Source organism: Hemicordylus capensis, chromosome 4 (assembly GCF_027244095.1).
Source record: "Hemicordylus capensis ecotype Gifberg chromosome 4, rHemCap1.1.pri, whole genome shotgun sequence".
NCBI classification, from domain to species: Eukaryota; Metazoa; Chordata; class Lepidosauria; order Squamata; family Cordylidae; genus Hemicordylus; species Hemicordylus capensis.
This window is the reverse complement of record NC_069660.1, coordinates 50,747,334-50,774,278: the sequence shown is the minus strand read 5'-3', so window position 1 is coordinate 50,774,278 and position 26,945 is coordinate 50,747,334. Positions and strand designations below refer to the sequence as shown.

The following is a 26,945-nucleotide window of genomic DNA, read 5'->3' as shown; positions in this document are numbered from 1 at the left end:
GACCAAATCGAGTGCGTGGCCGGCAACATGAGTTGGTTCAGAAACTATTTGGGATAGGCTCATAGTTGTCATGGCCGCTATGAACTCCTGAGCTGCACCAGACAAGCCAACCCCAAAGTGGATATTGAAGTCCCCCAGCACTAAAAGTCTAGTAGACTCCAACACCAACTCCGCAACCAGCTCCGCCAGCTCAGTTAGTGCATCAGTTGGGCAGCAGGATGGACGGTACACCGACAGAATCCCCAATCTATCCCTAGTTCCCAGCCTCAAAAATATGCACTCAGTATAAGTCAGCTGTCTCACAGGGGCCCTGATAAGGGAAATGGTATCCTTATGGACCACAGCCACTCCACACACACTCCACCCACTTCCCCTGGCCTGCTCCATGACAGGAATCTGGTGGGGGAAGCTGAGCCCACACTGGACCACTCGCCTCCCTCAACCAGGTCTCAGTTAAACATGCCAGGTCAGCTCCCTCATCCACGACCAAATCATGGACAATTTCGGTCTTATTCTGAATTGACCTGGCATTGCAGAGGAGCAAGGCCAGACTCTGTGTGTCATTGGAGCTGCTCCCTGAGGCCTGAAAGTTGACAGAACAGTTGGAAGTGGAAACCATTACTAAGTTACTGATGTCCCTTCCCCTGTAATGGCCAGCTGCTCTGCCAGCGTCAATTCTTCAATTCCCCACCACTATAGCTGCCCCAGAACAGCTGGGTACACCCCCAGCACCATCCCACACAAGAGAGCCCAAAAACATACCTGTAAAATGCCTGGCACAACCCAACCAGCCCTCAGGCCCACCCTTGAAGGACCAGCCCCTAACCCTTTACACTCCCACGAGGGAGCTTGAGCCAGACAACCTGGCCCTCACCCTCGTTATCCCCCAAAGGGGTGACCCCCTTTGGTGTTGCCCCTTTGGTGGCAGGCCCACTGCCACAGGCAGCGTTCCTATAATGCCCAAAGCTGAGCAGGTGACCCAAGGAACTGCTAGGTCACTCAGGAGCTGATCCCAGTCCTGCACACACTCCCCACAGATGTTACCCAAAGGCAGCAGCTCCACAGGGGAAGCAGGAGCAGACCGACAGGCAGGCAACAGCAGAAGGAGCCCACAGCACCCACCTGGTCTCTCACCCCAGGCAGCACTGTGTACATGTTGGGAAACCTCAGCTACAGCTTCCTACCTTGTTTATATTGCATCCCTGGTCAGCAAAATACAGCTTAATGTAATGGCCACATGCCAGAATGTCCCATTAACACATGTCCTATGCAATTCCTGCATCAAAAAGCCTTTTCAAGCATTATGTAACATTTAAAAGCCTTAAGATTAAAATTTTGTTGTTTTAGAAATTAAAAATGGATTACAATCTTGCCACTAAATGCTCTGTTCACATAGCTGCTCCCCTACACATGTTAGCCCAAGTACAGAGAGCATAAACTGTATGATGTTAAACAAGGTGCTGTATTGGATCTTTGTTACCCGGAATTATTGGGAGTAATTGAAACGGTCTGATCAGATGTTATAATTGTTCTTCTTGCATCCCAGAGGCTAGTTTATTTGGACTTCCCACGTTGCGAAGTTTCCCCTTTCTTAGCGAAGCACAAATTGAGGCCTCAGTGAAAACGAGCATAGGAAAACGCCAGCAAATGTTAGGCACATGTTCTTAAGCAAGATGGCACGATCATGCGGGAGAAAGGGCTGTACTGTACTGCAAAAGAAGCATGGAGTGATATCCAGAAACAGTCCCGTCGTCTCAATTTAACGTTCTGGAATCAATACCATTAGAAACAGGCTGCTTCAAACAGCATTTCCAAATTCAGGCAAAAAGTGTGGCGCTGACCCTTGCAAACACACCTGCGTCTCGAGCCCCAGACAATCGGAGGCAGAGAAACTTGGCATAAAGCAAATTCCCCCGAGAGTGACTGGGAGAATGAGAGAACGTCGCCAGCGAGCAAACAATTCTGGGCCGGTGTGGGAAGGGGGAGTAATTCTATTCAGTCGCCCTTGGGTTGGCGGGAACGTGTAATTCAGCTATACCCTATTACGAATTGCCCAATGGCTGCCCGCAGATGGATAAATTCATATCCGCGATCCAATGACGGGAGAGGAAACGTGTTTCCTTTTCGCTCCCTGCTCAATAGGGTGCCAGGGGCGGTGCAAGGATACTGCAGCACTGTCCAATCCGGCGCAAGGAGGGAAGCTCTCCTTTGGGTTCGCTATATAAGGACTGTCCGGGGGATGCCGCAGCTGTTTTCGCGGTGCTGCTCAGACCCGTAGCGCGTCTGCTCTTGCCAGAGCACCAACAATCTCACTGACTCACAACCTGCCGGAAACATGGTGAGGGGTCGTTTGTTTTCTCCTTTTGCGTGTTGTGGCACTAATAGGGTCTTTCATGCTTTCTCGCATTATGAAACGTACTTGTAAAGTCACCTTTGTCTGTCGTGCGCATTTGACTTGAACCTTGCTCACTTTCGCGTCTCCTGCCACGCTAGCAGCACTGACGCAAGTAGCTAGGGAGGAAGAGCTGTTTTTTTAGGATCGGGTGGGAAAATGTAGAATAATGGAGGGGCGAGGGGGATGCACTTAAAAGATGGTCGGAGTGAGGAGTTTTGAAGGTCTGTCTGTGACCTGCCGCTTAGAGAACGCGCCACGCGAATGGAGAGTTTCTTATATAATGTAACCATGATAAGGATGCCCTAATTCGAGATATAAATCAGCCCATTATAGCTTGGGACACGGATCTCTTCTGCATGTGATTGTCGTGTCTGAAGATCCATGGCCCCTACTTTAGGCAAGACAGGCGATAGTCAAACTTCTGCGTTCTCCAATCGCGGACCAAGATGTACGCCCAGGTCTTGGGTAATGAGGTGGTGGTGGTGAGCGTTCGATTTTGACAAAGTTCAGAATCCAGAGTCCTTGCACAGGAGGCGACTATCCCTCACCTCGTCCCCAGTTGCCCCCCTTTGGTACTCTTCGAGTTGCCGCTCTTGCCCGTCCTGCAGTCTTTTGAATGCCTGGTGCTACTTGAATCTCGCAGTACGCTTCGAGAACGGAGGGAATCTGGATCTCCTCATAGTAGAGAGACACTTGGGAATCTGAAAGAGATGCCACTTGCAAGTCCAGCAGGCGAATAAAGAACCAAGAAGTTGAACTGTTTGGGGCATATTCATTTGTCTGGATCAGTTCAAACTGACATCTCCAAATCGACTTCCCTTTGTCTGGAAGGAGTGGGGGGAGGTTTTTGATCCAACTGCTTCTGCTCTGTCTGCTTGCATTTTAACTCCTTTAATCCATACGGACTTGACTACCTAACAGTTTTCTTTAGGATCCCTAGCAGCTTTTTTTGGTGGGGGCTGCTGCAGTTTTGACTAAACCACTCCCCCCATTACAAGTTTGTTAGAAGCATTGTTGCAAAATGGTGGGAAGTTTCAAAAGAAGATGGCTGCCCCTCCAAGTGCTTTTCTTCTCTAGTGTTTCAACATCCTATGACAAACCTAGTAAAAGGCTGTTTCCTCCTTAAGCTTTGGCACAAAAGTTCTCATTTCTAGGCAGTTATCCTTTAATTGCTCCCTCTTGTCTGTCAAATTGTTGACTGTTGAGAGGAAAACATTTGGGGGGGGAGGGGTCTTCTGGCAGTACAGATATTTAACTCTTAAAACTAGCTCTAGGGGTTTCTCTGCTACATTGTAGCTCTTTGCTTCATTACAGTGAGTTCTCCAGCAAGAACTTTATGCTGTAGTTCTGCAAAGAACAAAAGAAAAATGTTGCTCTGTGGGCATATACTGAATCTATAGACACTATTATGAACACATGTTTTGTCTTGTGACAAGTATTTCTTAAGAATCTGACTAAAAGTTGCACACATTCCATGGCCTTAGATTAATGCTGAGTAAAGCACAGACTGAATCGGAAATGATACTCCAGTTGTGCAGATTGATTATTGCAATAAACTGAGATAGCAAGAAGCAGTATATAGGGAGTAGCAGTGACTAGATCAATAGGAGCTCTGACCAATGGCTTCCTTGTACTTTATATTTTCTGAAGAATTTTTCTTCATCATGAGGTCTTGAAGCTTGATTTATCTTAAACATCAGCTCATTTACACAGTGACACCAGTGGAAGTTGTTGGCACAAGCAACTCAGCACTGTTGAAGCCCCTTGAATCTGCCAAGACCCGCTGCAAAGATGTGGGCTGTGTCACAAGTGGAGGGCCCGGAAACCAGGCAGAGTTCCACTAGCAGATATCCTCAGCCCAGTTTCCATGCAGCCCACAATATTGCTGAGGGTCCTTTGATAATGCCTTTTTGGCAGGCTCAGGGGCTGTAGCAGTGCTGCTTTTGCAACTCTTATGCTGGGTCACTGTATATATGAGCTCCTGTATTTAAACCTGTGCTCTGATGTAGTCTTGATGCCTGTGTGTGACACTGAAAGCAAACCTATATAAAATGGTTTCCTACTATTATTTCATCAAGCTTGACAGGTGATGGCCAGATACTTGAGCATCTTTTTACAAACCATGGACACTAGGTTTCCTTTCCTAATTCCTGCCCCTGTGTGGTTTTTATAGCATGCTAAATCCCTGAATTGACTGATTATATTACTAAAGTATGCTATTTGTCCACAAGCGCCTCCTGAAATTCACTTTTAGATAAGAGGGCAGGTAATACCAGAAAGGCAGATCAGAGCAAGCAGTGCTGTTAAAAGCTTGAGCAGCATGCTTTTAAATGAGAAGTAAAGTTCTAGACTCTTCTACTCCGTGTCTGGCAGCATTAATCAGTCCCAGCACAGCATCCCTCCAGTGGCTGATGGTGGTGTTTACTTTGAGTTTCTCTTTAGTCTGTGAGCTCTTTGTTCCCTGTGCCCACTCTTAATTTTTTAATGTAAGCCTCTTTGAGAATTCTTTTGATGAAAAGCAAATTATAAATAGCTGTAGTAGCTCACTGGGGAAGAGGTTTGTTTTTACACATTATCCTGCCTGTCCTCCAAGGAGCTCAGGGTGGCAAAAATGCCCCACATTTTATCCTTGCACCCCTGTCAGGTAAGCTAGGAAGAGAAATGAATGGCCCAAGGTCAGTCAATTAGCTTTATAGCTAAGTGAGAGTATAAATCTGTGACTCCTCAATAAAACCTTTTATTACACTGCAGTGGCTCTCTGAAGGCACTCTCCATTTACAAGTAATTAATCGGCTAAAGAGATGGTTGAAGTTGCAAGAGGTGGAAAGGCTGAGCTATTAAACCATACCTTATCTGCCCTGGCTTTAGTTATCTGTCTAGCAAGCAATCATGCACTGCTGAAGATGCAAACAAAGGGAATGACAGATGCAGTATCTGGGGGTAAGACTGACGAGCATATAGGCTAGTTAGACATGTATGAGAATCCAACAGAATGGGCTATCTAAAGGAGCCTTGCACTTAAAAAAAAAAATCAGGTCCTTCCATCAAAAGTAAAATATTGCCATGAGTTGTATAAGGCTGAGATAATACAATGAGAAGAGCTGGTCTTGTGGTAACAAGCATTAATTGTCCCCTTTGCTAAGCAGGATCCAACCTCATTTGCATTTGACTACTTGTGAGCACTGTAAGAGATTCCCCTTAGGGGATGGAGCTGCTCTTGGAAGAGTATCTGTATGCTTGCATGCAGAAGGTTCCAAGTTCTCTCCCTGACATCTGCAGTAGGGCTGAGAGAGACTCCTGTCTGTAACCATTTAGAAGCTGCTGCCAGTCTGTGTAAACAATACTGAGCTAGATGGGCCCATGGTCTGACTCTGTATAGGGCAGCTTCTTATGTTCCTATGAGATTTCATGCTTTTCTTTCTGGGGTGTAGGGAAGATCACCTGGTACAGGTATAAATGTAGGAATGTAAATATGATGAAACAATTTTACAAATGGGTTTTACCTTGAATCCAAGGACATGAGGCTTCACAAATTGGGATAGTTTAACGGTCAGAGTGTACCTTTCACTAAACCAGCACCTTCTGTGTTTTGAACAGTTGCTAGTGGAGGTGATTTATCAATTATTCCCAGACAAGGAAGGTTTGGAGGGCAACCTTCAACTCTTTTGTTTGCTTTTGAAAACAGCCCATAAAATAGGGTCAGGACATAAAGTCATACAAGAGGCAAACATCTGTAATACACTAAAACATCCTAAAGGAGAAAACACAGTAATTGGAAGAAGGCAACAAATCTTGTTTACCAACAAAATCCCAATTATTGCAAGTTAAATGAACCTCTTACATGTTTTTTCCTTAGTCATATAACTGTCTTTTCTATATTGACATCTCTGAGCTGAGAAAGTTGGCCTTCCTAGAGAAAATCTATACTTACATACAGCATTGCATGCAGCATTCCCTCTAAAAGGGAATCCCAGATGATGTTACCTAAAACTCCCACCATCCCCAGCTATGATGGCCTTTGGCTGGGAATTATGGGAGTTGTAGTCAACAACATCTGGGAATCCCTGTTAGAGGGAACACAGATTGCATGTACTAAAAGAATTAATCTTCCATGTTCAGAATAAGTCACCCTAGGAACTTCCTAGTTACAAAGCCTCATGAATCTGGTGGAGGCTCCCAACCTTCATGGAGAAATGACAAAGTATTGGAGTGTTATAGAAAGCCCATATTTGTATGCCCACATCTTAAATTGTTCAGGAAAAATTATTGTTAGATCTCTATAAATGGATTATCAAAATGACTGAGATACTTATTTTCTGTTGCCTTGTTGGACAATATTTAATAATAAACTTTGTTAGCTGCCTCATAACAAATTGTTCTCTGGGCGGCTAAAAACACATTAAAACATCAAATAAAAACACATCATGCATCAAATCACAATACACCAAGAAAAGAAGACAAAATAGTTTTAAAAACTTGTTTTTAAAGCCAATTTTAAAAATCAAATTTTAAAAGCCTGAATGAATAGAAAGTTCTTTACCTGGTTTCTAAAATAACACAGATATTGAGTCAAAATAATAAACATATTTTTATAAATGAAGACTTGGTAATGGAGTAGTTGAATTATCAACATTAACATGGTGGGCTTATTTTTGTCTTCATCTTAAGCTTGCCATTTTATGTATTGTCATGTTTCTGTAATAGTGGCCCCCCTGCTAACAATACTAGTTTATAGCTATGTGGTAATGACAGATACCAGAAACCACTAAATGTTTTTTGTTAATAACCCTCTAAGTTAGTAACTAATTAAGCCATTAAATAGGGAAAATGTGGTTGGTAACTGCTCTTGAATTCAAGTTACTATTATCTTAAAATGACAATTGGTCTTTTAGTTCATAGTAACAAACCAAGAAAGGAAATTACATTAACATCTCCCCTCTTGTCTTCCTTTAATAGCGCGAGTGTATCTCAATCCATGTTGGCCAAGCCGGTGTGCAAATTGGCAATGCATGTTGGGAACTCTACTGCTTGGAACATGGCATTCAGCCCAATGGCACAATGCCAAGCGACAAAACAATTGGTGGTGGTGATGACTCGTTCAACACCTTCTTCAGTGAGACAGGTGCAGGAAAGCACGTCCCTCGTGCCGTATTTGTAGATCTAGAACCAGCAGTGATTGGTAAGTATAGCCTGGATGACTGGAATGGATGCTGAAGAAGTGTTATGGGTGAGATTTGTATAGTGGGCATTCTAGAGCAGGCCTGCTTAACTTGCGCCCCTCCCCCCCCCAGATGTTGTTTGACTACAACTCCACAATCCCCAGCCACAGTGGCCAATAGCCGGGGATTATGGAGATTGTAGGCCAACATCTACAGGAGGTCCGAAGTTGAGCAGCTCTGCTCTAGTGTCTGAGGGTACCATGTTTCCTTTCAGAAACTATATATCGTCTCATCTGTTTTGTTTTTATTGTTTTAATTGATTTTAATGTAATTATGTGATTTTATTCTAATCTGTAAACTGCCTTGGGATAATTTTATGAAAGGCAGTATATGAAAATCTAACAATAAAATCCCACTCTCTCTTGCCCTGCCTTCCCTTCCATCCCTCTCCTCCCTGCCCCACACTCCCACCCGCACTGAGCAACTTACAGCTGGACCTCACTGCCGCCACAGCCAGGTCTTCCTTACCGGGTGGCGGAAGGCCGAAAAGGGTCCCACTGCCGCCTTTCCTCCTCCTGAGCAGCGAACTGGGGAGTCCCGCCGCCTGTTTCCCTCTGGCCCCAGGTTGCCTCACTTGCTTCCCCACCCCTTGCCCTCTTGCCGGTGTCTCCTCTCCCCTCGCCTGTGCCTGGCAGTCCTGCCTCTGCCTCCTGCTCCCGGCGGCCAGGCTGGGCCACCATCGCCACCGCCTCCTCCTCACCAGTGGCCAGCGGTTTGCTAAGGCCACCTCCTGAGGACGTTTTGCAGCCTGCCACTGTAGCCATTTTCTCTTGCCTGCAACTCTTGCCCAAGGCTGGGAACTCTCTCAATGTGTCGCAAGAGTGCCGCCGCCAAATCCAGGACACGCATGCCGGCTCAGAGAATTAAATATAGAGATTGTTGAAACAGGAAGGCACCAAAGGACCAGCACCAGGTGCTGCCCTGCCACATGCAACAGTCTGTATGGTTTCATTAAAGCCCCGTTCAGCCTTATTTTCCGACCACTATAGCAAGAACAAGGAACAATAGAAATTACTTTCCAAATATATGGCTAACCTGTGTTATGTTAATTTAGGCTTGGATACATAGTGAAACTTCAGGAATCAAATAACATTGGTTTGCCCTGTGCTATTAAAACTATTGCCAGGGTTAGTTTCTGAACTTCTGTAATACTTGTTATTTGAAAGATTGTAGTTTCTGAATGTCTGCAATACCTGAAAGATCTAATGGCGAGATTCTTGACCAAGGTTCACCAATAATGTCTGTAACTAAAAAATATAACTTGCTACATGCTTGCAAAATGATAGCTTAGTCTTAGAAAAGCTGCAAAACACATGTACTGCTTCTAAAGCTGCACTTATTTGTTCACAGAAAATGTGGGTTGTCAAGTCAGACTTGAGGATGTGTAATTAAACCATGCACATCCTCCTCTACAAACTATTTTTAGAATGGTAGAAAGGACTCTCTACCTGGCATGCTTTCAAGTTGTTTCAGACAAAGAGCATGGTAACCTTGCACCATGGAAGACCAGTTACCTGTAATTCCAGCCATGTGCTGAGAGGATGACTGCTCCACTTCTGCAGGTGTTAAGAAACCTGAGGAAGCAGGTTGAAGAATGCTAATGATTTCTTCACCACACGGCTAGATGTTGCAAGCAACTAGCTCAGAGTGGCCATTGCACAGATGTCCTGATCAGGGGCGGTCCTTCCTGAGACAGCCACCTCACTCTGCCTCATGGTGTGGCTGTAAGGAGAATCACAGGGGTGGTAAGCACTGGTTTCCTGCCACTGCAGGGCCTCTCTGCCACCTGTTGCCACTGCCCTTCCTCATGCTTTTCCACCCTCTGCCAGAAGTGATCTAAGAACATCCCTGCTACCACTGCCTGACTTTGAATCCAAGGACTTGTGTGCTGCCACCTCTGCCTTAACAGCATAGCCTGCTGAGCACCTGCCTACAGGTGAGGATGTCATATTGTCGTCCTTCTCAGGCAGCAAAATGTTGTGAACCATTCCCAATTGAGCAAGGTGTCATTCATGGGGTTGAAGTAGGCTTATGCATACATATTTCTATCTGGATGGGGAGTAACATACACCGATGGATGCTGTAAGCACAATTTCTTGGCCTGAGTAGCACATTGCCCTGTCATGCAGTGTTCAGCAGCTCTTCGGGAGAAGGAGCACTAGGTTGCATCTGGTGCCCCTATTCCACCCTCTCCATCAAACAGCAGACTGACATGGTTATGGATTGTTTCCATAGTTCTGGCTGCTGCATGAGCATGTAGTTGACTTGGGGCCTACAAGCTTGATTGGGTGCTACAAGTTATTACTTGGAGCAGCGCTTGGGTTTTATGGCAGCTGGTCACTTCATGTAGGTGTAGGACACTAGTTCAGGACTCTTATCCATACTGCTATATTTTTATTGTAAGCAACTTGGAAATTTTCCATTTCAGATGAAGTACGTAATGGGACATATAAACAACTCTTTCACCCCGAACAGCTGATTTCTGGCAAGGAAGATGCTGCTAACAATTATGCAAGAGGTCACTACACAGTTGGGAAAGAAATAATTGACCTTGTATTGGAGCGTGTCAGAAAACTGGTATGTTCCTGCACTGTCAGATCTGAATCAATCATAGCATTTGAGTTGGAGGGGTTTTGGAGGTCTTCAGTTAAGGAAACTGCCAGCTGCAGCATCCTTTCCAGCCTTTGTTTAAAAACCTCTACTGCAGGAGAACCCAGCACAGCATGAACAGAAGAGTATATTGTATTGTTAAGACACTTGCACTATTTAAAAACTAATCCTGAAGCTTCAAAATCCATTTAGCATTCTGATGTCTCTGTTTGGCAGGAGATTATGTGATTCCAGGTAGGGCTGGGAAAGACATCTACTCAAAACCCTGGAGAGCCGTTCCAGGATCCGTTTATGTAGGTAATACTATGCTAGATGGAACAATGGTCTGATTTGGTATAAGGTAGCTTCCTATTGGTCCTGCTTTTAGTAGCCTCTCAAATCTGACCTGTATAATAGATGATAAAGTGCATGGGTATTAATTCTGCATTATTTCCTGGACTAATAGTGTTAAACAGTGAAGTAGCTACTCAAAAGTAAGCATTCTCAAGATCTATAACTTCTGGCTAAATCAAGAATCTGGAGGGAAATGCATCTCCATCCTGTTCAGCTGTTATAGTTCCTGTTGGTATAAGAGGCCCCTAAAGGGCAACAGTGTTTTTAATCTGCTTCTGACATCTTTGTGGTTTGGTCTCATCTCTTATGGTTCTGGAATCTAGTCTTTGTGACTTCCTCTTTGGCTTATGGTAACCAAGTGGGAGTAAATGCTATGAGGGTTATAGCTTATGTTCATAGACCTGAGATAATAGAATTTGCTTTTTACCCCCATATAATATGAAAAGGCTTATCTCTGCTTGACTGTTCTGGGGGGTACTAGCAGTTCTTGCTATAAACATTCTATATAAAATATAAAGTCTGTAGCTGTATACAGTGGAATCAAACATGGTTGCCATTGGTCTCCTTTTGTTCTTTGTGAAAACTCTGGTGAATCCCATTACAAATAGGAGTGATTAACTTCAACAGTAAAGCAACCTTTTCTGTCCATTATAATCATAAGCAATAAGGGAAGGGAAAATGGGAAAACATTTCCAAATAGCAGATTACTCTGTTGGCTTGCTGTAACAATGCATATTTTCCCTCTTTCAGGCTGATCAGTGTACTGGCTTGCAAGGATTCTTGATCTTCCACAGCTTTGGGGGAGGCACTGGCTCAGGCTTCACTTCACTGCTGATGGAACGCCTCTCAGTTGATTATGGAAAGAAATCAAAATTAGAATTTGCCATATACCCAGCTCCTCAAGTTTCCACTGCTGTTGTTGAGCCATATAACTCCATCCTGACTACTCACACCACCCTGGAACATTCCGACTGTGCCTTCATGGTTGACAATGAAGCAATCTATGATATTTGTCGTAGGAACCTGGACATTGAACGCCCTACCTACACTAACCTCAACCGCCTCATTGGTCAGATTGTCTCCTCAATCACTGCCTCTCTTAGATTTGATGGTGCCTTAAATGTGGATCTGACAGAGTTCCAGACAAACCTGGTGCCTTACCCCAGAATCCACTTCCCCTTGGTAACATATTCCCCCATTATTTCGGCAGAGAAAGCATACCACGAGCAACTCTCTGTCTCGGAGATTACCAATGCTTGCTTTGAGCCATCCAACCAGATGGTGAAATGCGATCCTCGTCATGGCAAGTACATGGCTTGCTGTATGTTGTACCGTGGAGATGTTGTGCCCAAGGATGTCAATGCTGCTATTGCCGCTATCAAAACAAAGCGTACTATTCAGTTTGTTGACTGGTGTCCTACTGGTTTTAAGGTAAGTGCTGTTGACTGAATTCAGAATTGGTTTCTCACTCATTTCTAACTTGTAGCTTAATGCATAAGCACTCTTAATTATAATTCACAAACCTTAACAGACTTAGTTAACTGGCATCAGTAACTAATATAAGCAGCATTACATAAGCAGTATCAGTGGGACCTATATGCTACCAACTGGCTTATTGATTAGATTATTAGTAAATTTTGGGGGGAAGTTTCAACTTCTATGCTGTTATACAAACACTTGAATCCAAGTAACTATCTTGCATGAGCTATAACTAAAGCTGGTTCAAAATTGGGTAACTTGGTGAGGATGAGACTTAGACACACAAGACGGGAAGGCAACCCACCAGCACAAATGATGAACCAAAGAACAGGTGGTGCAAAACTATTTATTGTAGAAGAACAAGTCCATACACATTTCAAGGAATAACCTCTTCTTCAGGGAATACCCTTTTCCTGCAAAGTACAAAAACTTATCTTCTCCCAGTGAGAGCTTATTCATATGACTTTAAACAGTTTTTTAAACAGACAAAATAGTACAGGCATGTGGGGAAAAGAGAAATGTTAAGCTAGCAAGATTCTCTAATGGGTGCCTGTGGTGCTTGTTTGACCACATTCCAAATGCTGGTTTCAAGAATAATTGGGTCTGCAACAAATTATTTTTAGATTTATAGTCTGCCCTTGTCAACAACCCCCAGGGTGATATCGAACCATAACACAACTTCAGTGTAAACGTTAATTAAACAGCAGCTATGAAGTCACAACTAAAACAGGGCAGACTTTCATGCTCCCTGACCAAAAACCCAAATTAAGGCTGTCTTAAATAAGTGCTGAAAATGCTGAGAAAGGAAGGTGCAGAACAAATCTCCTTGTGGGGAGGGAAGGTGCCACAGTTCTGTCAGTGGTCTAGATCCAACCTGTTTAGGAGGGAGGAGAGCTGGTCTTGTGGTAGCAAGCATGACTTGTCCCCATAGCTAAGCAGGGTCTGCCCTGGTTGCATATGAATGGGAGACTTGATGTGTGAGCACTGCAAGATATTCCCCTCAGGGGATGAAGCCGCTCTGGGAAGAGCAGAAGGTTTCAAGTTCCCTCCCTGGCTTCTCCAAGATAGGGCTGAGAGAGATTCCTACCTGCAATCTTGGAGAAGCCGCTGCCAGTCTGAAGACAATACTGAGCTAGATAGACCAATGGTCTGACTCAGTATATGGCAGTTTCCTATGACATGCTAACAGTGGAACACATGACATCGAGTGTTTGTAAGATTTTCAGTGTCTGTATTCATTGCTTTTGTTAGGTGGGTATTAATTATCAGCCCCCAACAGCAGTTCCTGGTGGTGATTTGGCCAAAGTCCAACGTGCAGTCTGTATGCTCAGCAATACCACAGCCATTGCAGAAGCCTGGGCCCGTCTGGATCACAAGTTTGACTTGATGTATGCCAAGCGTGCTTTCGTCCACTGGTATGTAGGAGAAGGAATGGAGGAAGGAGAATTTTCTGAGGCCCGTGAGGATCTGGCTGCACTTGAGAAGGATTATGAAGAAGTGGGTACAGACTCTTTGGATGGTGAAGATGAAGGCGAGGAGTATTAAACATCACTTTGATCATATGGCTGTTACCATTTGCCATCTTGTCTGTAACAAAGTAAATGGTACAACATAAATGTAAATCATACACTTGGCAATCATTGCTAAAGTGTTTGGAATAAACTCTTATAACCTGCCAGCTAATGTTGCAAGCATTGAAACATTCAACAGGATACAAATAAAATGTGCTTGCATATTAATAACTCAAACATGGACTAGTCTTTCATTACTAAAAGTCATAAAACATTCCAAAGCAAGCAATGTTTAAGGGGAAGAGAGTGAGTCCTTCAAACTGGGTTATTTTGGTGGCTTATTGAAGATATCAAAAGTGAGGCTTTATGAAAAAGCCTTTTCACCCTAAAGTGCCTCGATCAGCAAACACTTAAACCTCAAACTGTTAACTAGCTGGTCGGAGTACTAGCAATTTTGTCTGAGGCAAATAACATACTGTCTACTTACACCTTGTGTGTTCCACTGATTCGATGCCAAAGTGGGATATTTAAAATACTTTATTTAACACCCTAGTCTAGGACTGGGGTGTTAAATATTACATATAATCAAAATTGGCACATTGTTTAGAAACAAGTGTCTGTTCTCCAGAAGGACTTGAGAAAATGAATAGAAATTTGATGGGCCATACCTAGAGGAGAAAAGAGCACCAGAGCATACAGTCAACTAGTAAAAGGGTAAATGGATACAAAAAAATGAAAAGTACAATATTGAGGGACCCAAGTAACACAAAGTTTCTGCTAAAAAACAATCTTACCATATACATATGAAGGTGTTGAGGCTGTTCTACTGATTAAATATGACTAAGTGACTTCCTTGAAGCAAAGATTCAATACTGTTAATGCAGAACTTGATGGTGGAGGGAAAACAGGACTTTCCAATACTTTTAGTATCAGTTGAGGATTTATCCAAAGAACGTGTGTGTTGTGAAGGACAGAGTACACCTAGTTCCAGCAGCCTCACAAAACTACAACTTTAGTGTACCCAACACAAGTGTGCCAAATATCCATGGCAATTAAATCTGAGTGTACTTGAAGCAAACAATCTGCAGAGAACTTAGATACCTAAATCCTACATTGATCTGATATCTCATGTCAGGCAATGGCCTGAGGACTAGCTAATATTTAGTAACTTTCTCCTAATGGCCCTTGATGGGGGGAAAACTTCAGATAAGCTTGAAAATTTGTGCCATGTTTCTCTGGGATCCGCTGAGGTCAGTCATGCAATCAAACTGTCCTACCTAGGTTTTGTGGCAGCAAGGTAGTTTTTCCTCTTACCTTCTAAACAATCACTTCCATCTTCCTAGGAGATACGTGGCCAATGTGAAGATGATAAAGCAGTAATCTTTAACCTTATCAGACTCAGAACCTACATTTAAGCCAATACTTAATTAATGGAGCCTATATATAGTTTTCTCCTCTTGGCAGTATTTAAATGTGCTAAAGGATGTCTCAAATGTAAATTGTGCAGAAAATAGTATTTCTGAGGTGCAACTTGACCCATGCATCACAAGCTGTAGCTGCCATAGTTCCCTCTTCTGCATTACTTGGGCTTTCTGAACTTTACATCAGCTGGAGCAGGGAGGAAGAGCAATGCACAAAACAATGTAATCCACTTTCATGACTTCCAGTTGAAGGTGAATGGACTAAAGGTGGGCTGACCCCAAAATTCTTCATGTTCTGGTGGTGCTAGGGATGCAACAAGGAAACAAGTGAGAATATTGCTGACAATATTGCTCCCTAATGTGGGAGAAGATTAACTTTCCTTTGAGCTAACTCGTGTATGAGTGCTAGCTGTTCCCAGTCAGTGCTGGCACAGGAACCAGTTGGCTGTCGCCAGGGAGATCCCCCACACTGCATACTCATGCAGTGCATTGTGGGGTTTCTGGGGGCTGGGACCACACATCCCAACCCCTGCACTGCCAGCAGACCATCTGGGTGTGTGTTCCATGGGCTCAGAATCAGCAGCCAGATTGTTTGCAGGGAAGGTGAGCTACTGCCTTCCCCCTTGCCCGCCCTCGTATGATTATGAGAAAGGGCTCAGTTTGTCAGCTGTGGAGTTCTCCAGACTTACAGGTATTTCATAGTTTGTAAACACTAAGCCATTTCTCTTGGAATAGCAAAGAATGCACTTTTCTGCAGTCTTAGACTGCAGTGGTTGTAAGTTTCTGCATATCCTTGGGCACACTTGAGTAAATTTTCATGCCACTTGTTGGGTGTTTACTTGTTGCTTTTATATACTCCTTTCCATAGAACCCAAAGTGGTTTGCAACATAAATATATTTTCTTTACAATAAAGCAAGAGGTTCTTCCTTTTTCTACTCCCTCCCCTCACAGCTAGTTGGCGGGTCTAGGAGGAGGGAGGGAGGGGCTTGTTACTTGGATGGGAGCAGTAGGTGGGGGTGACAATGATCTCTTTATGACCTAGCTGCCACCTTCTCCTCACAGTTGGTGGTTCACTTGAGAGTAAATAGAACATAGGATCTAGGTGGGTTTTAGACCCCTTTGAAAGTAAAGGCCTAAGTGAAGACTCTGAATAGGAGCCCTCTGTAAAACAAAGGCAGTTTAGCATCATAATAGTGCAATACAATCTCCCAAATCTTATCTACTGTATTTTTCAAAATCTACTTGTTAGTTTGAATATTCCTCTGCCTTCAGTCTTAAACAGTACCAGGTGGTTTACGTTAAAATAAAACCAAAATCAAAAAACTCTTCAAATTTAAAACTGTAAAAACAAAAAACCATTATTAATACATTTAAAACCATTTTTAAAACCCTGGAAACCCAGGCCAAACATTTACAGTTTAAAAACTCTGGAAGGTCAGGCCAAACCTATAGGTTTTAAGGGCTCTCCTGAAGGCCAATCATGAATTCAGATTACGGATTCCTGCAGGGAGTGCATTCCACAACCCAGGAGCAGCTACAGAGAAAGCCTACCTCTGAGTTGCCACCAGACATGAAGACGGACCACCTCAGATGACCTTAACGTGTGGAGGGGATTGTGCAGAAGAACGATCATGCACCATGTCTTTAAACTTCTGTATGCATCAGCTGAGAAGTGAGGAGGGTAGCTATTTAAACTTTACATCTTATACCAGGGGCGTAACTACCATTAGGCAAGGGGAGGTGGCTGCTTGGGGGCTCCCACGCCTCGAGGCCCCCCCCCCCCGAGGCAAGTCACATGTGAAGTGAGTGTGTGTGTATCAGCGAGGGGCCCATTTTAAAATTTTGTCTCTGGGCCCACTCCAGCCTCGTTACGCCCCTGTCTTATACTTCTCAACTGATGCACAGGGGAGATTTACAGTTTAAATATATACTTTCCCCACTTCCCAGCTGCTGCATGAGGAGGTTTAAAGTTTAAATAGCCACTCTTCCTACACAGGCTCTTCCATCCACTCTAGCCACAAAGGTGGACTGTTTAGCTAAAGAACCTAACCCCATTTTGCGGGGGATGGTCAAGCACTCCAATATCACATTTTCTGCAAACCTTACCCCTGCAATATCAGAGGGCCTCCTGGATTTCATTTCTTGAATTTTCCTAGCAGTGTAATCTACGTAAAATGACTTCGCCCAGTCAATGACAAGTTAGGCCTAACTGCAAGCTCAAGGCTGACTCGGTTGTTTGTTGATTCAGTGAATAACTGGCAAAACAATGCTAGTAGTGCTTATGTGTGCATCACAAAAGTGTAGAGTGAACATACACAGCGAAACCAGTGTAAGAAAGTTCAAGAAACTCTTGACAACCCTGTAGCCCCACAAGTTGCAGGGACCCATGGCAACAGTGTAAGATGCTTCACAGGTGGGCTGCAGCAAGAGGGGATACAGTCCAGAAATGGAGCGGAGGACACCTTCTGTGAGGAGAGCTCTACCTGATTTCCAAGCTCTCTTGCTTTTCAACAGTCATCCACAATGGAGCATGATAGCTGCCAAGCGGCCCTTGACCTTTGGCAACACCTTTCCAGCAATCACAGGGTGCTTTAACAATTTTGAGAGCTGTTTGTGCTCTCTTCTTCTGCTGACAACATGGAATACGTGAGCCACCATTGTTTATAAAATTTCTATAGTGTTTTATTCTTAAAAAGCCCAAAGCAGTTATTGACTCAGAATGATCTCTGCTCCCATTTAGCACTGTATTTACTGTATTCACATTGCAAAATCTTTAATTTATGCACATATCTTTTGCTTCTAGATGTTCTGCCTTACTTAACATCTCATAAGGTCCTGATGCTGACAGTTGTTTGGTAATGCCTCTGAGACCCAGTTAATCTGCTTTTATTATTGTTACTGAACTAGTCCTGTCATTTAAAAGTTATCTGGAATATTTTAATAATTAGTTGGTAAGCAGAAGACTCCTTTTTATGTCTGATCTGCTCTAGTTCAGTAAAATTTTCATGGTTACTGGCATGTTTTATTATTGCTACACCTCACAGAGCTATAGTAGGGGACTGTCTAGGGACAATCTGTCTTCCATGTTAACATCTTCCCGTCATTGCCTAAAGCAGTCAAGGCCCTTTTTAATATGTCACTTTCCAGTCACAAGCTGTTTTTGGCAAGTGCGGGGAAAAAAGCTTCTAAGACTTCTGAAAATAGGTCATGCTCTTATTTACACAAGCTCCAGTGGAGGCATTGAACAGAAAAGGTTCAATGTATGTTTAACCTTCACTGGTAATACATGTTTTGCATAAAGCAGTGTAACATGTATAATGAGAAAGTGATTTTGTAGATTTTTTTTTTTTAAAAATTACCTTTTACCTATTTTGTTAAAATCATTTATTTTTCAGTAGCAGATATACAATTAAAATAACACCCCCCAAAATTCATTATAAATAAGTTTAATACCTTTGACTTATGTTTTAGACTGCTTCTTATCACAATGAGGGCAGAGCTGCTCTGCAAAACAGCCTAGTTAACATGCACCCACAGCATCTCATTCCTAAGAGTACAAAACAAAAAAAAAACAAAAGGGCATACAATCAGCATCACCCACATAACTTTTTATGACAACATACGATAAAGCACAATGAAATCTCTCACTTTAGATATCTCCATGGCTTTTGCAATTTTCTTCCTGCCCCTCCCAAAAGGTGTGGGAGTTGAGTTGGTGTTTGAACTTAACATTAAGAATTGTGTCAGAAATATCCAGAGCAAGTTTCATTTTGATGTCTCTGTGCTTAGGAAGAGAGACTGCATTTTGATGTGAGTGTTTTGCATGTTTATTAATGGCTTGCCAAGAAACAGGAGTGGGTGGCTGAGTGATAATTAAAACTTGCAGTGTAGAATTGTGACCTTAACATGAATACCAAGTTTAATTCTATTGTCTCAGTGCCCAAGTTAGGTATCATATTACAAAGAAAAAGAGAATGCCGAACACATTAGTTAAACCAAAGTTCTGGATGGGATCCCATCCAGAACTAACTGATCCCATCCCCTGCTAACTGAGCAAAGAGGCACCTTTTTAAAGTGGTGATTCTCTTTATTTAGCCGGGGGAGATCAATTGGCCCTATCCAGTGTCCTCTCTAAGGCGTGTGCATGTGCTCACACGTTTTTTCATGCCTGCTCAGTTAATTTTAGATCCCACTCAGGCTGAATCAGGAAGGTCCCACTCTGAGTGCATGTGCGCACACTCTAACTTGATACTGCCGCCAAGAACAAAACTCATTCCACACACAGATGAAAAAAATTAGAGAGAATACTGGCCCTATCCAACCGCAGCACAGCATCTCTCCAGTGGCTGTTGCTGGGGTCTGTCTTATGTTTCTGTTTTAAATTGGGTGCCATTTAAGGATAGGGAGCCGTTTTTATTTATTTATTTATGTATATCCATGTAACCTGCTTTGGGAACTTTTGTAGAAAAGTGGTATATAAATATTCGCAGTTGTGTGTGACAAATTAGGTAAGTCTGTTCTGCTCTACTGCTCAGCTCTGATAACACCATTAGAACAGGTTACTATCAAAAATTAAGTATATAGGGTAGTATTTACATAGTTTCTCAGATGCCTTTAAGATGGTGCACAAAAGCATAGTGTGCAGTTCTCCTCCCATAATAATCTGCCTGGGCCAAACTCCTTCATCCTTCTGAGCCATACCTGTCTGAGTTTTGCTGTTTCTTGTAACTGTGGCTTTTTCAACTCACATCAACTCATTTACTTCCATGTACAGATGTAGTACACCACTTTAAGTGGTGCAGCGGGGAAATGCTTGACTAACAAGCAGAAGGTTGCTAGTTTGAATCCCTGCTGATACTATATTGGGCAGCAGAAATATAGGAAGATGCTGAAAGGCATCATCTCAAACTGCGTGGGAGGAGGCAATGGTAAACCCCTCCTGTATTCTACCAACAACCACAGGGCTCTGTGGGCGCCAGGAGTCAAAATCGACTTGACGGCACATTTTACTTTACCTTTACAGATGCAGTGCATTCAGCTGGTAATGTTAAGGCAAATGTCATGTGTGTAATGCTACACAGACCAGCTTTTGCACTTTGCAGTTGGAGTAGTTCTGTGAGTACTTGCAGCAGCATATTTAAAGTTAATCCATGCAGAGTTCTGCACATCATGTTGTCCTTCACACTGACATCTCACACAGGCAAACTGCACTTATGATAACTGTTCCCTCTAAGGTGTGTGCATGTGCATGCACTCACACATTTTCTGATGTCCACTCAGTTAGTTTTAGATCCCGCTCAAGTTGAATCAGGAAGGCCCCATTCTGAATGCAGGTGCACACACACTGCCTTGATACTGCCGCCCAGAACAAAACTCATTCCACACAGAGATGAAAAAAATTAGAGAGAACACTGCTTATGATGTCAGAAGTGATTGTGAGATTGGCCCTCTCATATTCCCCATATAACCCTAACTGAATTGGGTTTGCAAAAAATCTAATTTATATTCTAATTTTATTTTTTTATTTTTTCCCAGTAATATTTATTGTTGATTTTTTTTCTTTAAAGGTATAAAAACATTTTTAATTTGCAATATTGATATTTAAAATTCAAAGAGAGTTATTATTTCATTTTAAAAGTATATTGCAATACTGAATTGCAAAAGAGAAATATGCTGGTGTTGGAAATAAAGAATAGACATTTTGCTGAATTCTGATTTCATGTACAATTTTAGTTCAGTTCTATTATTTATGCTAATAAACAGCAGTCAGCTTGAGATACTTCATATAATGCTAAGATTATCTCCAATGTTATACTAACAGCAATAATAAGTGGCCCTCTTCATGGACACTGTCCCTTAAAGGAGTTATACCAATTATAACTCTAAGCCACCTTAAGGGGCGCAGCTAACAAGCAGAAGGTTGCCAGTTTGAATCCCTATTAGTACTATATTGGGCAGCAGCATTATAGGAAGATGCTGAAAGGCATCATCTCATACTGCATGGGAGGAGGCAATGGTAAACCCCTCCTGTATTCTACCAAAGACAACCACAGGGCTCTGTGGGTGCCAGGAGTTGACACCGACTTGACGGCACACTTTACTACAGTACTAATGTATTGCTGATAGAATTTGTGCAGCTCTAGGCATGGACGTGCACTCCAATGCATCTTGAGAGTTATAATGCTGCTAATACGCCTTGTGGTGCTCTGTCGTGTATGTATTTCTGATGGATGTCATCAGCACTAATAATATCTACCAGTGCTAGAACTACTGTTTAAAAAATCCTGATATATAATCACCATTAGCATTGTTTGCTGATTGCATTTCTTCTGGTGTTAATGGTGAGGATCATAAAGTAACTGAGACTTAAACTGCCTAATACTTAGTTAAGCCATCAGTCCATCCAGCTGACTATTGTATACACAGTGCAGCTATTCTCACGATTGATCAAAAACGGGCTAACACAGCCCAGCCTGGTTTTGATCAATTGTGGGAACCACCAGGCTCACGGGCAAGCCCAGTGGTTCTCTGGTGACTAACCTGTCTAACAATCCCTCCCCTTAAATGAGGTTAATGCAGCAAGTGCTCCGTTAACCTTGTTTTATGAATTGTGTGCAGCCACTCCTAGCACACTCGGGGTGGGGGGGACGGGGACCCCAAGAAGGCACCACACACTTGCGCTGTGCCTTCCTGGGGCTCAGGGGGCTGGGGCGCCACACGCCAGCACTCCTCTTCCCCTGACTCCTGGAGCTCCCAGCCGGGTGTGGAAGCGCACAACCAGAGCAGTCACTCATTTGAGCGGCCAATCCGGCTGCCCAGCAATAAGCGACTGCTCACTTGTAAGCCTGCTCTCCCCACCCAACCCCATCTGGCGCTTCACAGGGATCGTGTGAAATGGCTCATTGACCGGCAACAGCTCTTTAGGGTTTCAGGCAGGGGTGTTTCCCAAACCTACTGAGATGCCAGGGATTGAACCTGGGATCTTCTGCATGCAAGGTATGCACTCTACCACTGAGGTATACCTCCCACACCCCAGGATATACCTTTGGACCAGTATTCCCTCTAACAGGGATTCCCAGATGTTGTTGACTACAAATCCCATGATCCCCAAGCAAAATCCACTGCAGCTGAGGATTCTGGAAGTAGTAGTCAACAGCATCTGCGAATCCCCGTTAGAAAGAAGACTGCTTTGGACGTGTGATTTGTACGTAGTTTTGATGCAAACAGGAGTTCTACAAATTTAAGTTTCAAAATCAGACTCAGGCACAAACTACACCTCATTTATGTTACTTACAAACATTTTATAACTGCTGCTTTAGAAAGTTTGGTAATGTCTTTTTAAAAACATAGAACATTACAGTTCAATCTACCCCTTCACTATAATTATTTTTCGTTTTTGTAACTTCTCTTGTAGTTATAAGTCAACAAAACGATTGCAGTTCCACTGTCAGAAACTTTTAGCAGTTCCTTCCTTTGTTGGTCATTTCCTGTCAGCCCCACTCCCTGCCCGCCTGCCCTCTTTATTTTATTTTGTTGGCCTTCAATTTGGTTTCCTGTCACTCATGCTCATTCAGATACACTCAGGCTGTGGTGATAAATGGCTGCAACTAGGTTTCTTTGAAAATCTGGCATCCCAGACTTGCATACTAAGTAACTCCAAAGCTTAATAAGGAAACTGAACTAAAAGGAAGAAGGAACAGGGGGAATACTAACAGATTCTTTCTTCATCTTTCCATCTCTATGCATGTTTAGAAGGAGCTTCATATACCTTTTGCATTTCATTTACTTGCTACACATTCTGCCCTTCCACATTCTGCCCTTCCAGGAAACCCAGGGCGTATCTCTCCTCACCATTTTCTTCACATCAACTCTTTAAATAGGTTAGATTGAGAGAAGATACAACAGGCCAATCTAAGGCCAAAACACTAGCCACTACTACATACTCAGTCTCTTTCATGGTTCTGTCCTTCTAGCCTACCTCTGAAGTACAGGTGGATCCCATGAAACATATTACTGGCCCGAAGCTCTGAAACTTTCATCAATTCACTATGCGATTGAGCTGAAGTACCAGACCTGAAGTCAATTTTGTCCTTTTGTCCCCTTCAGTGGAACTTAGGGCACTTCCAGATGAGCTTCTTGTAGTACCACCTATTAGTTACTTTTCTGCTTTGAGTCACAAGAGAAATTGCACTGCTATTTTCATACCGGTGTATTTTTGTGCACTTTTATAGCACTATGTTCTACCCACACTAGCAGACAGTCCATAGTGTAAGATGGCATGACTGACTTTCCCCATTTTAGCCTTGTGTTTATGTTGTTCTGGACACACATTCAACAGGTTCTGTGTGGACCTCCATAAGTTTTTTGGGGGGCGGGGATGATTAGCACTGTGTTGACATATTGATCTACAGCTGTTTTGGTGTTCCCCTAACCAAATAATCTTAATACATGCACTAATACAAAGTTAGCACTAATAAAATATTGCTGCTAAGTCAACATGGTATTAAATCATAAAACAATTCAATTTTTGTTAAAAATGGAGCAATGGTAAACAATGGTATCCCCCCCCCCAACAACAAAACACAAAAACACACAGACAATCTTCTAACAGCATCAGTGGAAAAAGGAAGGGGAGGGGAATGGTGTGGGTGTGCTCTGGCAAGGAAATCCAGAGGTGCGGTGAGCAAGAGCAGTCCCCCATCACTGAACACATCAAAATCAGAACAGAAGTACTACCAATAGTCCACATGTGCAGTCATTCTGCAGCTGTGCAGCTGTTCTTAAAAAAAAAAAAGATTTCCCATTAGTTAAGCATGGGGAAAGTACAGGCTGAGAATGGATGAATGACAATGTTGTGTGAGTGAGTAAACAAGGTGTGACCAGTGCTGAATAAATGTCCCATCTGGAACTACCCTAAATAAATACAATACAGTACCAATACTTTGGTTTAACTGAGAGAGGGGGGAAACTAATATGATGCATATTAACTTCCACCTCCCAAAATGGCAGCACAGGCAGACAAGCTTTAAGGAGCTCCAGTCATACCAGGGATCCAGAGATAATACAGCCTATCTACTGGGCAAGCTCCACTGTGATTAGTCAAAGCAGTTGCAACAGCATCTGCCAAAGAACAGATGCCACATGATTGCACCTCCTTACCAGGGAATGTGGGTGCTCCCCTCGCACTAGCTGCAGCAGCAATGCTAGTTGTTGCATGGTTGCTTGGCTGGATCCCATGTACACCAGGGATTTGCAAGTGTGAGAAGATGATGTCCATCATGCATCTCTACACAATGCTCCGTCATGCAACAATTATAGATGAAGCCACTAGGCAGGGGTGGGGATGGGGTATCAGTTGTAAAACCTTTACAAGTTTAAAGCCAAAGTTCTATTCAGTGCAACATTTGAACTAGAAGGCTAGAGAAGCCACTCTTTTTTTGTAGACTGTGAAAGCATTAAATAAACTTCTACCTGAGCTGAAAACATAGTACATGTTGCTAAGGCATGCACAGTTAGCTGATCTGTCTGGGGAAATTCCTCTGACTAGAACAGATGCTTTCCTTTTAAAAATTCATTTGTTCCACAGACACTATTTGGCAGAATTAATCTTCTAAAAATTCATGCACATAATAGCAACTGAATCCCCATTACTTGCAAACTTATTTAAGTCCCTGGGTTAACATAGATATTAATTCTGCTGTTTGGTCCCAGAGAATTAGGCACCATACATGCACCACATAACCGCATCGTGGTCACTTGGAATCCATACTGCATTAAGGGTGCTGCACACTTGGCAAGCAGCAGTTCATCTGTAGCTGAATGCAAGACAGCCTTACTGTGTGCCCTTTGGCTTACATCATGCCACTACAAACCTTCCAAAAGTTTTACAGATGTATGGTGAAGTTGGTAGACTCAAGTTTCCCATGTGAAGCAGCATCCACGAGATGCTGATATAAGTGGCCCACAATGAATGCAGCTGCTTATTGTGTGAATTGCAGCTTAGAGATACAGCCTGATCTTCCAGTTCTGCACAGAGTTTGGGGAAACACAATGTGAAATTTGGCTTTTTAATTATTATTTTTAAACACAGTGACGAGGCTTATAAAAAGGAGGTAGATATTCACTGCAGTCCACTATTGTATATACTACAACAATTAAAAGAGCTATTTAAGTAACACAGAGAGCAGCACAAGCTGTGTCCTTACTGTTGCTATCTTGCACTGAGAACAGAAGTGTCCTGTCCTGGAGGAATCTGCCTTTTCCCAGGGTGCTTTCCATGTGCCTCATTGTAAATTAGAGAGAAGTGCAAGAAGCTATCATCTGATGTGGTTTTAATCTGTCTCACACGAGGAGTGTCATTAGCGGGTGGCCCACAGGGCAAAGACCCCCAATGAATTGCTCAGAGCCCCAAATCTCATCAGCCGCCTCCCTCTTCCCTGACCTTTTCCCCAAAGGAGTGGCGGCACCTGCACAGAACATGGGAGAGAGCTCTTAGCCTCACCTTGCTCTCTGTTGCTTCCACCTTCAAACATGCTGTATTATAATATTAGAGACTTTAAAAAACATACAGAACTATTGCGGGGGCGGGGGTAATGACTAACTTTAATTATTAGAAGGGAGGCTGTGGACCAGGGCTTTGGATCTTTTAAGTATCTAGCAATGCCCTTGTCTCACACTAAAGATGATTGATTTCTGATCTCCCTCGGATTTCTATTTTTCATTTTCTAGTTAAACTATGTCAGGGCATCATCTACAAACACTACCTAGACAATTCTTTCAGTTCAAACTAGAACTATTTCGAACTCAGTGGTATTGTCAACATTTTCTGGCATGGCTCAGCTACATGGCAATCAAACATTCAGCAGATGTAGTTTTCCCTTGCATCAAGATACAGTGATTGGGGGTGGGGGCACAAGATTCATTTGCTGAATTTCCTTCCATCTTGCAGCTATTAAAAGGCACAGAATCAAAGCTGTCAACTTAAGTGGTTTTTGTTCCTGTGTCCGATAAGATCTCTTGATTTTGATATAGCCAGTGTTCTCACAATTAAAATTATCATTGTTACTACTACTAGTAGTAGTAATAATAATATTTATATATCATTCTTCAACCAAAGTTCTCAAAGCAGTTTACATAGAAAAATAAATAATGCATAAATAAGATGGTTGCCTGTCCCCAAAGGTCTCACAATCTAAATTGTTAAAGAGTTAACTATGATCAGTGAGCCACGTGTGGATCGGATCCTGGTTTTCTATCCTGGTTTAATGCTAGTTAGCCGCAGTGATTTAACTGGGATAGCCTGGAAATTCTGGGTTTTCATAACACATTCCATGGATGCAGGGCTTGGTGACTGTAATTAACTCTTTAACCACAATTGTTCTCAATGTTAGAACATGGTCACAGTGGTGTTAACATTTCAGCCAGACTATGCAGTTGTGTTTTTTCCCATGGCAGACTTAGTTGGTGATAACATTTTATCTCCATACTGTAAAAAGCTGCACCTGCTGATTTCTGCAGAGCAAGCTATATTTCAAGGCATATGAGGAGGTCAAACTGATTTTTTCTAGTTAACAATCCTATATTGATGATGTCACACTTCTATTCTCTACAGAGCCTAGCATAATGGCAGAATGGGGAAGGAATCTCTCTCCCCAAGTCATATGACCATAAAATCAGTTCCAGACTTTCAAAACTTTCATATGAAATAACTTAACCTGCTGTTAGGAATTGGCAAAGCGGAGGCCACATAAGGGAAAGATTATTTTAGCTGTTACATGAGAGAACAGAAATATGCACGTTTAGATAGTATAAATGGGTGTGTGTGTGTGTGTGTGTGTGTGTGTGTGTGTGTGCTTATAAATATATGTATCTTGCATTCAGTGAAGATATATTCCTAGCTACCAATGAAAACTGCATAGTGAGTGCATGTATGTGAATATACTATAGAACATGCATCTTGCATTATTTCAGGATAGA

General features: G+C 42.8%; 1 protein-coding gene across 1 annotated transcript; it reads left to right on the top strand.

The window, feature by feature from the left end:
* The first annotated feature begins 2,178 nt into the window (after positions 1-2,178).
* On the top strand, positions 2,179-13,784 carry LOC128325022 (tubulin alpha-8 chain). The gene is made up of 5 exons (XM_053250369.1): positions 2,179-2,338; positions 7,352-7,574; positions 10,043-10,191; positions 11,308-11,988; positions 13,288-13,784. The coding sequence occupies exons 1-5, from the start codon at positions 2,336-2,338 to the stop codon at positions 13,579-13,581; spliced, it is 1,350 nt and encodes a 449-aa protein (XP_053106344.1). The 5' UTR covers positions 2,179-2,335; the 3' UTR covers positions 13,582-13,784.
* The last annotated feature ends 13,161 nt before the right edge of the window (positions 13,785-26,945 follow it).

Coding starts and splice junctions, on each gene's coding strand:
- LOC128325022 (XM_053250369.1), top strand. Junction 7,575..10,042: donor TCTAGAACCAGCAGTGATTG/GTAAGTATAGCC, acceptor TTTCCATTTCAG/ATGAAGTACGTAATGGGACA. Junction 11,989..13,287: donor GGTGTCCTACTGGTTTTAAG/GTAAGTGCTGTT, acceptor TGCTTTTGTTAG/GTGGGTATTAATTATCAGCC.